The sequence below is a fragment of the Centruroides sculpturatus genome, unplaced genomic scaffold (assembly GCF_000671375.1).
Source record: "Centruroides sculpturatus isolate CEXI.00-Female unplaced genomic scaffold, Cexi_2.0 scaffold1473, whole genome shotgun sequence".
Taxonomy (NCBI): domain Eukaryota; kingdom Metazoa; phylum Arthropoda; class Arachnida; order Scorpiones; family Buthidae; genus Centruroides; species Centruroides sculpturatus.
In genome coordinates this window covers 116004-130986 of record NW_019385756.1, presented here as the reverse complement: position 1 = coordinate 130986, position 14983 = coordinate 116004, and the positions used below count along the sequence as shown (strand labels likewise).

Genomic DNA, 14983 nt, shown 5'->3' with positions numbered 1-14983 from the left:
AAATATAATTTCTTAATTAAAAAATAAGGAAAATATTACATAAAAAAAAATTAAAAATTTCAAAAAATATTTCAGTTTATAATTGATAAAAGATGTTTATATCCAATTATATTAAATTGAATTAAGATACTTGAATCAGATTTTTAAAAATATATATTCTAATACAGTGGTATCTTGTACTTTGAATGCTTCAGAGTTTGAATAAAAAATTTGACAAAAATTTGCCTCAAGTTTGAACTGCATGCACAGTGAAAAAAAATGCACTCAAAGCATACACACAAGAGATAATGTGGACACATCTTTTATGTGTCCACGTTATCTCTTGCTTTTGCTCTTTTGTTATGCTTGTATGTTATCAGTACTTTTTTCACTTTATTTTTGGTATGTTAGATTATTTATACGTATTGTGTGTTATTCATCAATCTTTAATAATTTCTTCCTTTAATTATTCTTTGTTGACAACTTTTTGGCATCCCTGTACATTTTGTATCTTTTAGTTCAAAATTTCCCAAATGAAACTTTTTAAACCACATTTGGCATATTCAAAGTTTAGGAGTATCTTCCCAATACACATTACAATTGTTTTTACTGTTTGTACAGCATTAGCTCCTTTTCAAAACTCATAAGGCATAATATGCCTGGTTTACTTTTTATTCAAGATCATTACAACTTGATTTTATTCAAACAAAATGTGAAGTAAAAAAGTTTAAAATAAACTTCTAAATAAAGAACAAAATCTCACACTATCTACACTGCTGGCTATTAAAATCTCACCTACATACACCATGAAGGCAGATGCAACAAATGCAAAATTTGCATGAAAGGTACAGTACAACATGCTGGGATATGCAAATGATTAGCATTTCAATGCATGTTTGCAAAGCAGATAGGAGTAAGGCCACCTACAGTCTGTTTAAAAGGGAAGCTTGTAAAGCTGGTTTCTTATTTGGAAATCATATGTACACATTGGTTGCTTCTGTAAAGGTTTGTTATGCTTGTATAAGAAGAAGAAATGCTTACCAGTACATGTCAGAATTTGATTGTGGTACGGTTACAAGGATTACGGTTGATCATTCCACCCTATTGCTGCTCACATTGGTCATGATCCCAAGACTGTCACGAGAATATGGAATTGAAGGGTCTAGGAGGGCCACACAGAACGCTGTGCAGAATCTCTGCAGCCCGTGGTTAGTAACATCTGTGAGGACAGACATCTCTTCCACATGGCCTTGCAGGATCATACAGCCACATCATGTACCCTGAGTCAGAAACTTGGGTTGTTTTCAGAACAACAAGTGTCTGTTTGCACAGATAGTGCAATGACGTCTGCAGCACCGTGGATTATCAGCATGGCGACCATTGCTGAAGCTTTCCTTGACACTATAGCAGAGACAGGCATGTGTACAATGACAAATGTGAACATGGGAATGGTGTCATGTCGTCTTTTCAGATGAAGCCTGGTTTTGCATATAGCATCATGATGGCCATATCCATGTGTGGAAGCACTGAGGAGAATGATCATTGTCAGTTTGCATATATCATCATCTTGCAGGCCAGCACCTAAAGTGATGGTATGAGAGTGCCATTAGATACACATCCTGGCTATGAGAACAAGAGATAACCACCTCTTGTTCATATAGCCAGTAATTTTGGACATCTGCCCTTATATTTCTGATGTGTTAAAGCCCATTGCTGTGCCCTATCTTCAAGCCTCCTATGCTACTTTTCAACAGGACAACCACATGTTGCCTATGCTGTCCTGATGTTTCTGAATACAGAGGGTGTTCAACTGTTTCTCTGACCAGCATATTCTCCAGATCTGTCACCAATTGAGAACATCTGGTCAGTGAGTGCCAAGAAACTGGCACACCACCACTCACCAGCCAGTACAATAGATGAACTCTGGCACAGAGTTGAAACTGCATGGACTGCTGTACCTGTACCTACCATCCAAACTCTGTTTGACTTGATGCCAGTCGGATTACAGCTGTTATTGCTGCCAGAGGTAGCTGTTCTGGGTACTGATTTCTGCATGCTCTGTACCTCAAAATTACCTGTCAATTCAATCATATCTTCCTCCCATTATACTGTATGTTTACAATAAATACGATTCTGCCTTCACGCATCACAGAAACAAATGCAACACCCTGACTGAGCTCCGCCGCATAGAAAAAACTGTGGTTGAGCATGGCTACAGTAAGGGCATGATTCACGGTTTGGCCTGTGCCTGCGCCAATTGTCGTCCCCCATGCAACAGTGCTACCCCGATTATGATGGACAGTGGACAGCAGCCCATTAAGAATGATAGGCATGTGGTCGTCTGATTCAACCAACATTTGGACCCCCTATACAGGGAGATTGCTTGCCGTAATCAAACAAAGATCGCGTACAGGAGGACCAGCACTATTTATGACCTGCTGTGCAATGCTAAAGACGCGATAGATCTCAACAGAGCCCCAGGGGTTTACTCCATTCCCATCAGGGACAATAGATTCCAAAGAAACTTAGTTTATATTGGTTCTACTGTGCGCTCAATACAAAAACGGTTACGCAAGCATCAATTGGACATTAAAAATAACAGGCACACCACCGCCTTGATGACGTATGTTAGTGACCCTGAAATTCGGGTGGACTTTCCAAACACCAAATTAATCAGACAGGCATTTCAAATTGATCACATCTGTCACCTGGAGGCCTGGGAGATCTTTAAAGCCAACGTTGGGGGCACCCGTATAAACTCTAAAGACGGAGAGACGATAGCGCAGGCGTGGAGATACCTATTTGAGGAATTTGAACGGGGACAAGAGGAGGGGTGAAATGTGATACATGCAATATTTACATCTCAGATGACATCGTTCTAATGGTCAAGGGGAGACAATGCTTAGTCAGCACCTGAAGAAGACCTTGGTGGAGGTAAAAAATGTTAGTGCATATTGTAATGAACACAACACTGAAAATTTTTGTGGACAGTTAAATACGATTCTGCTATTTGATTTCCTTCCTGGTATAGTATTTTTAATGGCCAGCGGTGTATGATATGTTAAATTTCACAACTGTTATAATTAAGTCACACATCTATGTTAAGATGCCAAAGTCCATGGTGTGCAACCAATAAATGCAATTTTTGTTTTATTATACATTATTTACACATTTTATTTATTGTTTTCATGTTTGTTTTCATATTTGGGCATTTAACTGTGTTATCTTAAATTATATGTATTTGTTGTTTTAAGTTTATTGAAATAACTTTTGTTCAGGGTCTGGGAATTGCATTAATTCACATTGTTATTTCTAATGGAAAAAATGCTTTGGACTTAAATCAATCTCCTGGAATGAATTAAAGTATGAAGCACCACTGTACATAAATTAAAAACAAAAACAATATTAAAATATAGTAAAGACTAAAAAATAGCATATTATATTAATAAAAACATTTAATTGTGTATTTTTAATTATATAATAATCTTTAGTTTTGATATTTATACATACCTTTGCAACTTGTTTTGATACTCTTTCATCCTGAGTAAAAAGCAAAACTCTTTGATGATCATCAAGATAAGAGACCCAATAAACAATAACTTTATCTTTTCTTGTTTTTTGAGGTAAAAGTGCAGTTTCTTCTGACTCACTATCATCTGTTAATTTGTGTTTCGGTCAATTTTAATTTAACTGAATATTAAATTTATCTACAATTAATTAACAGTAATTTCTTGTAAATAATTTATACACTTATACAAACCATCATCAGTACTGCTTGTTTCTGCTGGTGATTTACATTTCTGAATACTTGCATTTTGTTTCAATGAATGTACAGTTAATGTTTCATTGCCATGTCCATCCTATTAACATTAATAAACATTTGTTATTATCTATTAAAATAATAAGTTAAATTGCTATTTTTTAAATCTATTAATTTCACGTACAGGTATACCTCGAGTTACATTGTTCTTGATTAAATATCATTTGTCAAAAAAATATATGGAAAAATAAAAATCAAGTTTAAGTCATTTTATTTGACTTTATATCTGTCAAATATTGAAATCGTAATATCACTAGAAAAGTGTTAAAAGCACACAGAATCATATTAAAATACATTTACAGTAAATGTTAATATAATCATCATAAATCGTAGAGAACAAAATATGAAAACATCTGTGACTCTGTGTTGTCGTCTTATTTAGCGGTCTTTAAGAGCTCAATATTGGCATTTTCCACAGTAGTTCCAATATCTACTGTTTGGCATCGTTGTCAGCACCACTCGTTATTAGTAAATTTAACATAGATTAGTTTATTTTTTACTATTGCAAAATAATTTTAATAACTGTATTTGTTATTAACCTTAAAAAATAATCTTATTTTATAATATCTTTGATCAAACCACATTCACAAATAAAGAGTCCGCGATGTACTGTGAACATCGCCAAATTGTAAACATGTATACAATATTTACAAGTATGTACGTATTGTACATGTATTTGTAAATTTAGATTACTTTCTTCCCTGTACTATATTAAAAACTAAAATTTGTTTGTAAGCTTAAAATAGATTCTTATTAATCATATATTATTAAAAATGCATTTATAAATAAAATACAGAACTGGGAATGGTTATTTGTGGTTTAGCCTAGTGACAAGTAAATTCGAAGACCAGTAAATTTGACTTACGTCGTTTTTCGACGTAAGTCAAATTTACTGGTGAACAGTAAGCTAATTTATTTACTCATTCTTCTAATGTATGAATGTCTATAGGAAAAGTATAACTGAAAAGAGAACAGAAACATTTTCTTCTCATGAAGTATGAGCTGAATTTTGTGCTGAAATGAAATAAAATTAATAACTGCAAAAATGAGAGCGTTGTGAATTCCAGCAGCAATAGTATTAATATATCAATATAGTATCAATTTGTAACCAAACTGCTTTTGAGAAATACCAGAAAAAAATTTTATAATTTACTGTTATATATTATATAGGGCCAGTGGCATAGCTACATATTCAGTGCCCTGGAGCAAGTAAAATTGGTACGCCCCTTTGTTCCTCAGAAGAGATCTGGCAAAATTTATTTTGAACATTTAATTTAAAAACATGTATCTAATTATTTTGATTCAAAACCTTATTTAATAACAATTTATTTGAGATTCGAGGCATTTCAACAATAAGATATTCAATTTTAATAAACACAAATATAATAATAAAACAAAATATAATTTTTTAAGTACGGAGTACCTAATAATATTTACTACATAGTATATAAATTGTATTGACAAAATGTATGCAAGTTTAGTTTCATAACAAATACATAATAATACATAAAAAACACTTCAAGATTGTTGTTTTCTCGCTTTTTCATTTGCAAATTGGTCAATTATTTTCTACAGATCAAGTAGACAAGTTATTGTTTATTCAATTGATATAATAGCCAGAGCTAAGATAGTATTGTGACATGCTGCTTCTTAAATAAGTTTTGATTAATTTTAGTTTCGAAAAACTTTGTTCTACTGTCGCTGTCATCGCCCTTGAAGTTAAAAAAATGAGGCATGTTGCAATAATGTGGAGAACCTACTTGAGGATGACAGTGTGAATTAAAAGTAGTTCGGCAACTTCACTTATAGAAATAATTTCATATACCTGACTATAAAAACACATTTTAAATCAAAGCAGTTGAGGTCCAAAATTAGGCAAAATGTTGGAGGGATATGCTGATTGTAAAAATTCTTATCCTTCCAGAATATTTTTATCAGATGATGCAACAAGATATGCAAGTGATAAGCACTTAAAAAGTGTATGGTACATATTTGTCCAACAGAGTCAAATCTAATAGTTAATTGACTAATTATTAAATCCAAAAATTTTTTACCAATGTTTTTACAATAGACTTTTTTAACTTGGCACCCTCATGATTCATGCACCTGAAGCACTATACTCCAACTGTATAGGGCCATCAAAAAAAAGGGTCCATGATTTCAATGTTAAATGCCTTGGGTAATAATCAACCAATTTATTTGATTGTTGTATTGAATTATGTAAAAACATTGAGAGTTTTCTTTTTGATCACTAAATGTATGCAGCAGCATTTCTTCCAAACACCATCTCACTCATTACATGGCATCTATGTAATAGAAATCATAGTGTGTTGTGATATATTGAGCTTAAATCAGTTACAGCAGTGCAACGTCAATATTGACATAGTCATGATCACCTATGGGTAAGACCATAATTTGGTGGTTTAATCACTTTAAAGAATCTGAAAGTGTGCACATTAAGAAATCACTAGGCCAATCTCCTACATTAAAAGAGAATGTGGAAAATCAGAGATTTTGTTTCCATAACCCAAAGTTGCTAAATGAGTGAGTGGTTAAGATAGCAGCCTACAACTCAGGAGACCTGGTATTGAATTTGGAAAGGGTGAAAAAATCCCAGGAATTTTTTGGGAGTGGTCTGTCTAGATATGTTGGACCCCATCCATCACCACTGGATATCGTCTTGTAGGCCTAGTTGAACCCATAATGGGATTATTAAAAAGACCCTATTAGTTCCCACAGGATAGAAAGAGTGAAAAAAATAAAATAAAAAGTTAAAAGAAAACTATCACTCATTATAGTTTGGACTTGGTATTCCTAAAACAGCTGTACAAAATGTACTTCATAAATATTTGAAATTTCACATTTACAAAATAAAACTCAAGTATGAAATCAAAACTGGTTACTGTCCCAAATGTGTTGAATTTGCTGAATTTATGCTGAACAAAATTGACAATTATGACAGTTTCTTAAAGCACATGTTTAGTAATAAGGCAACATATCTCACATATTTTCAGAAAAACAAACCTATGCGAAAATCTAAATGAATGTGTAACTATCATAATTTTAAAATTTGGGATCTGAAAAACCAAATAATATTTTTCAATATGTTCATGACTCTAAGATAAATGTATTGTAAGATAAATGAACCCAGCACATGATTATATGCTGGGTCCATTTATTTTTGTTGAGGAACAATTATAGGCAACATTAAATAAAATATATTCTTCACCCCAATAATTATATACAAAATAAATAAAACTGTCTTTGGTGTTAAAATACTTAGCACTTTAGTGATAATTCTATTATCATTAAAGTGATAATAGAAAATGCTAATTTCATCATAGTTAAAGAATTTTAATTCCAAAAAACAGTTTTATTTATTTTGCATATAGGCAACATTTACTTGGATGTGCTGAAACATTATATTTTTCCTCAGATTGATGACATTGAAAGAAAAAAAAAGAAATAGCCATCATCCTTCAGCAAGATGGTTCACTACCCAATTACAGTTGCAATGTTTGAGACATATTCAACAACAGGTTCCCTGATCACTAGATTGAGAAAGTCAATTCTATTTTTTGGCCAGCAAGAAGCTCTGATCTGACTCCTCTAGATCTTTCTTTTCGAGCTACATTAGTCTATCAAGAAACTAGAAAGACAGAATCATCACTGCAGTAGCAACTGCCACATTTGAAATAATTGTATGCAACTGTACAGAGACAACCTGTCATTTAAATGTTTGCTGAGCAACAAGGGATGCTTATATTGAAACAAAGTATGAAACAAACTTGAGTATTTTCTTCACCTTTTGATATACTGTATAATAAAATCTTTTGTTTTTAATTAAATGTGTTGTTATTTAATCATGAATTCTGGATATCTTTTTCAATGACCCTGTATTACTTGTGCTATATTATAAAGCAATAAACAATAAATCTGTTATTTGAAAATCAACATGCCTCAATAATGGCAATATTAACTCTATACAAATATCTAGTATTGATGAGACTCTATTTTTATGAGTTATCATTGATAAAGAATATGATTAAGTTATTAACAAAAATAGAATTTGTTCATAATATCAAGTCATTGTAAATTTGAAAGTTATTTAAGATTCAAGATTTCAATCATTTAATATTGACAACATTACAATTAATATTGATTTAAAATTACCATTACAATTAATCTGTAGTTACAATCAATGTGATAATTAATTTCATACAATCTTGTCTTTATAACTATTGAAAATGGCCTGTTATGACACAAAGTTAATATAGCAACTCTCTTAATGTTGGACAATTTTGATATTGTAATCATTTGTCACAGAATCAGCCAAACCAATCAAAGTATGAATTATTCTTTTATTAAATATTAGATAAAAAATTATTGAATAACAGTAGCTATAAACTATTAATTTTAAAAAAGTAGTCTAACACTCTATTATCCTAAGGCTAATCCAGTCCAGCATTATTAACTAATTTGATAAGTTTAAATGATGGGAAATAAGATAGCTTAATACTTTATTGATACATGTACAAAAAATCTATTATTATTATTATGTTGGGTTTAGTGAGTTATACTCGGTTGACACCAGTTGCTGTGTCCAGAGTCAAGGCACAGAAACCAAAACAAGACAAAAATTAAATAAGTGTGTCAGTGTGTGCATCTGTATTCAGGAATTTCCTAACAATATGACATGTATTCAATATAGTGGCCTTATGTGATGTATGTGTTTCTATTCAACTGTAATGTTCCCAGGCTTTTGTATAGTATGTGTGTGTGGTATGACACCATGTATTTTGTACATTTTGAGTGTTTAGAATGTCTATAATGTATGTGATTTTATTGTGTTTATCAATGAGTGTGATGTCTGGTCTGTTGTGGTAAATTGTTTTATCTGTGATTATGGTTCTGTCATAGTACATTTTGTGCATGTTGTTTTCTAATACTGTCTGTAGAATGTATTTGAAGTATGGTTTATGGATGTCTAATAATTTGTGTTTCTTTGCAAGCTCTTGGTGTATTATATTTGCTACTTGATTATGTCTGTGTAAATAATCTGTCTGTGCCAAGAGCTTGCACCCAGAAGTAATGTGTTGTATTGTTTCTGGCATGATGTGAATTTGTGAGTGTTGTATCTTTGAGTATGTGTTTTCTGTAGTTTTTACTATTTATGACCTGATCCTGTATGGCAATCATGAATCCTTCCATCTCTCCAAAGAGGTATCCAAAGCTAACCAGCTGGTTGATGCAGTTTTGTGAACAAAATCATTGGGATGCCTGTCATGGAGTGCCTTTTGAGTCCATAATTGCTTAATGGTGTCTATACCTTTTATATATTGTGTCACGTTCATATGATGTGAGTGTAAGTTTAATGGTGTGTTATTTGAATCTGTTAGAGTTACTGCTTTATGTAACTGATATTTCTTGTTTTTTAAAGAAAAACTCTTACAGTGTCTGTATTTGTTTGTAGTGAAGGTTTACTATGCCAATCAGGCCATGTCCACCATCTTTATGTAGAAGGGTTAATCTTTCTATGGCAGATTTAGGATGATGTTGTTTATGCTTAGTAAGTGTTGTTCTTGTTTTCCTTTAGAGTTGTTCATAATCTGTGTGAGTCCAATGTATGACTTCAAAAGAATAAGTGAATATTGGAATGACATGTGTTTATGCTTTAACTGTGTGTTTTGCATTTAACTGTGTTCTAAGAATAGTGTTTAACCTACTTTGGCATTCTTTAATTAATCTTTGCTTTATTTGTGCATATTCTATTAGTTTGGCCAGTTGGAATCCTAAATACTTGTAGAACTCGCCCTCTTCCATGGATTCAATAACATTTCCATTTTCAAGTGCAAAATCTCCTTTCTTTGTATTATTATTATTAATAAATACAAAATTAATTTTAAATTTTAGAAAAGTATGTTGGAGAACGTTAGAAATATTCCAAACATTAGATAAGACCAATAATTAATGTATACTACCTTTTACCAAGTAGCCTTATTTTCTAAAATAATAATACATAAAAATAACAAATTAAATTTTACTTTTATAAGCAAAATACGTAATTGTAACATAATTAAATACTTACTCTAGCAATTTGTGCTGGAAAACCTGGTTTTTTTCTGTTATAGAGATTCCATATTAATGTTTGTTCTAAACTTGGATCATCCCATGTATAAAGAACAGACTGATATGGACTTAATAATGTTACTTGACTTTGTGATCTTAAAATAAAGAAATAATACACAAAATTATTATTAAGTTGAAATTAATTGTTTTATTTATATTTTATTATACATATAATGTCATTCATTGTTCTGAATATTAATATAATAAATAAATAAAATGAGCAATTATTTCATATTTCAAAACTGTGTTGTATCTTTATATTTATTTTTTAAACCGCAATTTAGCATAATAACCAACACTTGGCACAACATTCGTTTATTTCAGTTTTTGTTGATATGTGTTTATACATGTTTTGGGCTTTGTTTTGCCTCTCCTCAGTCAACTAAAAACATATAAAACCAATTTTTACACACATCATAACCCAACATATGAATTTAAAAACCATGAATTATACAAATAGCACATGACATATCTTTTAAAATCACAGATCCCATCTTTTAGCGTATTTCCACAAGTGGGGATCATAAACTATATATTGGACCGTTTCAATTACCAAACTGAAAATTTAATTCTACTTGGTACATACAAGATCTACACTTTCACAATTAGACTTTGCTGGGCTTCAAAGACTTCTCAAACTTCTATTAAGTCTTATAAAAAGTAATACAGTTAATATACTTGACACTTAGATATCCAACTATATACTGAACTTATCTCTACATACTTATTCACAGAAGGTTTTTTGGCATATCGAAAAAACCCATAACAGGCATGCAGCGCAGTTCTTTAATATCAACACTAATTCATATACAATTTATATTATTAAACTTTCCTTTTTATCAATATTAGTAATAGTTCTTACCTGAGCAACTCAACTAAACTTCATTTTTTTAGTTCTCAGCATCTAATGGCATTTTCTTTTATAATGATTTGCATACCAATGCATTCTTATTTAAAAATTGCAAAGTAAGATTTTAACTATTTTCCAGATTTCTTTCAAAAAACACCCCAAAAAAAATCTTCAAAAAATTTTTNATTTGCATACCAATGCATTCTTATTTAAAAATTGCAAAGTAAGATTTTAACTATTTTCCAGATTTCTTTCAAAAAACACCCCAAAAAAATCTTCAAAAAATTTTTCCTATTTTTCAAAGAATTTTTCATTTTCAAAAATTTTTTTCTTTTAAAAAATCTTTTACAGTATTTTTAAAAGAAAAAAAAATTGGAAAATGAAAAATTCTTTGAAAAATAGGAAAAATTTTTTGAAGATTTTTTTTGGGGTGTTTTTTGAAAGAAATCTGGAAAATAGTTAAAATCTTACTTTGCAATTTTTAAATAAGAATGCATTGGTATGCAAATCATTATAAAAGAAAATGCCATTAGATGCTGAGAACTAAAAAAATGAAGTTTAGTTGAGTTGCTCAGGTAAGAACTATTACTAATATTAAATTAGGATAAAAATGATTGATTAAAGGAAAGTTTAATAATATAGATTGTATACAAATTAGTGCTAATATTAAAGAAGAACTGTGCTATATATCCATCATACAGTTTTCTCAGTGTTTCCGGAGACATTCTATGAATAAGTATGTAGGGATAAATTCAGTATATACAGTAGAGCATCGATTATCCGATTCAATTGGGGACTCAGGTTGGTCAGATAACTGAAAAATCGGATAACCGAAAAGAAGGAAAAAAATACATTATTAGTATAGTATATTAGGATATTAGTATATCCCATGTAATTAGTTTATTAGTATATCGCTATTATTCAACTTCGCATTGAATTTTCATCGATGTTAAGCCTAACAAATTTTTTTTTAAAATAATAATTGTCACTATTGTATCGTTAAAAATTATTTTAAATTTATTTTATTGCTCACGAAACAAACAACCACTCATAATTAGAAAATTAAGTTTCGTTTAAATATTGGCCTCCCTTCAATGGTCGAGCCGTTGATGCCAGCTAAAACATGCAAATATTTAACAAAAATAATAGTAAAGTAGCCAAGATATAGCCAAATATTGTAGTGCCATATCACTAGCGGACATTTGAAATTTGCCGACTGGAACGGTCAGTTAACTGATGTGACGGTTAATCGGGGGTCAGATAATCGATGCTCTACTGTAGTTTAATATCTAAGTTTAATCAATATCTTGGTTCTTTTGAAGATTTTTTTTTGGAAAGAAAAAAATTTTTTGGAAAAAATCTGGGGGAAAAAAAACAGTTAAGAATCTTACTTCGCAATTTTTGAATAAGAACACATTGTTATGTAAATCACCATACAAAAAGAAAAACACCACTAAATTCTGTGAGCTGAACATATACAATTCAAGAAAAGTGAAATTAGTTGACCTGTTTAGATAAGAACTATTATTAATATTGATAAAAAGGAAAGTTTAATAATATAAATTGTATACGAATTAGTGTTGATATTAAAGAAGAACTGTGCTGCATGCCTGTTATGGGTTTTTTTCGATATGCCAAGAAACCTTCCATGAATAAGTATGTAGAGATAAGTTCAGTATATAGTTGGATATCTAACTGTCAAGTATATTAACTGTATTACTTTTTATAAGACTTAATAGAAGTTTGAGAAGTCTTCAAAGCCCAGCAAAGTCTAATTGCGAAAGTCTAGATCTTGTATGTACCAAGTAGAATTAAATTTTCAGCCTGGTAATTGAAACGGTCCAATATATAGTGTATGATTTTCGCTTGTGGAAATATGTTAAAAGATGCCAATGCAATTATTTATGCATTTCTCATAATCATGCAATCGTCTTTCCTTGTGGTCGCTCTAGGGCATCCAGAGTCTGCTTGCCATGTTTATATATCTTAACATATTCATTGCCCCATTGTCTCCTCACAGTCATATCAGAACAGCCCAAATAGTAGATAATTTGACAAAATGGCCATTTTTCTTCTTTCAGACTGGTGATGTTACCTATCTCAAACTCCATCAGTTGTCTCTGTAATTTCTTTCAATGCATCATACAGGTATGCCTAACATTTTAAAACATCCAACAATAAGCACACTACAGTTATGAAAAGTGTGCCTCTGCAAGCCTTTTTATAGAATACTGAAGTATCAATTTTAAGGGAATCTGGTGGCATTATATGGCATGCAATCAGACCACAACTGTAATCATTTACATACCTGTCTGAGACATAGCTGCATGCCAACTTTTGCAACAATCAAACAATTCTACTTAGGTATGTAACTTTTTTGTTATAAATGTATTAATAATCTAAATTACAAGTCTTTCATAATTGAGAAAAAGTTAAAAATGAAATTATCTTAGTAAATGTTATTAAAGCTTTAATGTTATTTAATTAACATTTAAAGCTCTAATAATTAACTAATTTGGATATTAAATTTCATATACAAAAAAAATCTGAATTTAACAGATAAATAAATATGAGAACAAAATATGTAAACATGGTTACCTTTATCATGCTTTATTATTTCAATAAACCAGAATAAAGATAAGTTTGAAAAATTAGATTATTGGTAATCATAATAACTCTATATTTTATGGTACTGAATATTAGTAAATAGTAGGAAAAATTTAAAGAGATCTATTTAAGTTTGATATTTTAATTATCAAAGTATTATCTGTTTGATTAGCCATTTACAGAAATTCTACTAGATCCCTTAAACAATAATTATGTACAGTACATATATATTAAAATTATAATTGTTTCACAAAATTTAAATTTTTTGTTATTCTTCATTGTAAATATTTGTCAAAAATAAAATAAAAATATAAAAAAATTTAACTTTTAAAATNTGGGTTACAAATGTTTGAAGAAAAAAATGTATTTCTGTTCTAAATGTTGGTATTGATCTATTTATCTCAACCCAGAAAACTGATTTCTGTTACCAAGAAATTCATAAATGTGGTATACAGCCTTTTACAAATCAGTAAAGTGATATTTTTATCAGATTAAAATGGTTAATAAAACATGATAATTCATGAATAATAATGCATTATTAGATGTGTGTTCAATCATTCTATACACAATGACTTTAATTACATTAAATCAAATTTAGTGCAGAATGTAAAGAAAGTACTGTGCTGCTGTAACTTTTTCATTGTACAAAATATCCTTATATACAATCTCACAAAATATGTAACAAAAATCAGTAAACACTTTGTTATTGATATTGTACTTTTATTATGAACACACTGTAATTATTAATTTAGGCTTAACAATTAAGTCTTTTTTAACTACAGTAACAAAAGAGCTGTCTATTTTCTTGTTATACCATGCAAAAATTTAAATATCAGCAAATTGTGCATATAAATAGATTGAGTTTTCTTCAACATGAAGTATAGAATCATATTATTCATATTGTCACAATACTTAAATACACAAATTGATAAGTTACAAACATTCAGTAAGCATTTTAGCATACATAAAAACGGAACTATTAAATGAATAGTTAACTAGATAAACTATTTCAAAGATTTTTAATAGATCGTAATGCTTAACTAATTCATAATAAAAATGTGATATTTTAATTTTTTATATTTAAAGCACATATATACTATGCAAAACAAATGGCTTAATTACATTCAGAAATACTATAAAAAAATTTTTTGTTATGAAAAAACGATTTGCATTTATTCAAAAAAAAAATTCAGGACACACTTGAAGGATTTCTAGAATAAGGAATTAAATAAAACAACTTTTCTTTAAATTTTTCCTATTTAAAATTTACTATTTGTTGTTGTGATTTTATTTCATTAATATATTTAAAGTTGTAAGAAATTTGTTTATAAATAAAAGTGATTACAGTCGACCCCCCTATAAGATAGAGATACGTTCCATTCTCTAGGAATCCGCTTTCTTACGAATCCTTCCAATCACAACCCGACACGTATCAAGTTTACGGACTACGGCTGTTTGAAAGATTTTCTTCCATAAAATTAATCGATTCTAGACTAATCCGACTCAACATTTCCAAAATACGTATATATTTTTTGGGAATAATCCGTATAAACTACGCTATAAACAAAAAATTGTAGGATTACTTACCGAGTGTCACC

The 14983-nt window shown here is 30.2% G+C and overlaps 1 protein-coding gene across 1 annotated transcript in view; it reads right to left on the bottom strand.

Annotated features, from left to right (window-relative positions):
- The window catches only part of LOC111641818 (vacuolar protein sorting-associated protein 13C-like), a 163493-nt gene that overhangs the window by 59758 nt on the left and 88752 nt on the right, over window positions 1-14983 (bottom strand). Inside the window, exons 14-16 of the mRNA XM_023388051.1 lie at window positions 9888-10023; window positions 3740-3839; window positions 3490-3635 (exon numbers count right to left, since the gene is read on the bottom strand). Coding sequence (XP_023243819.1) covers window positions 3490-3635; window positions 3740-3839; window positions 9888-10023 — 382 coding nt within the window. The remainder of the gene's footprint in view (window positions 1-3489; window positions 3636-3739; window positions 3840-9887; window positions 10024-14983) is intronic.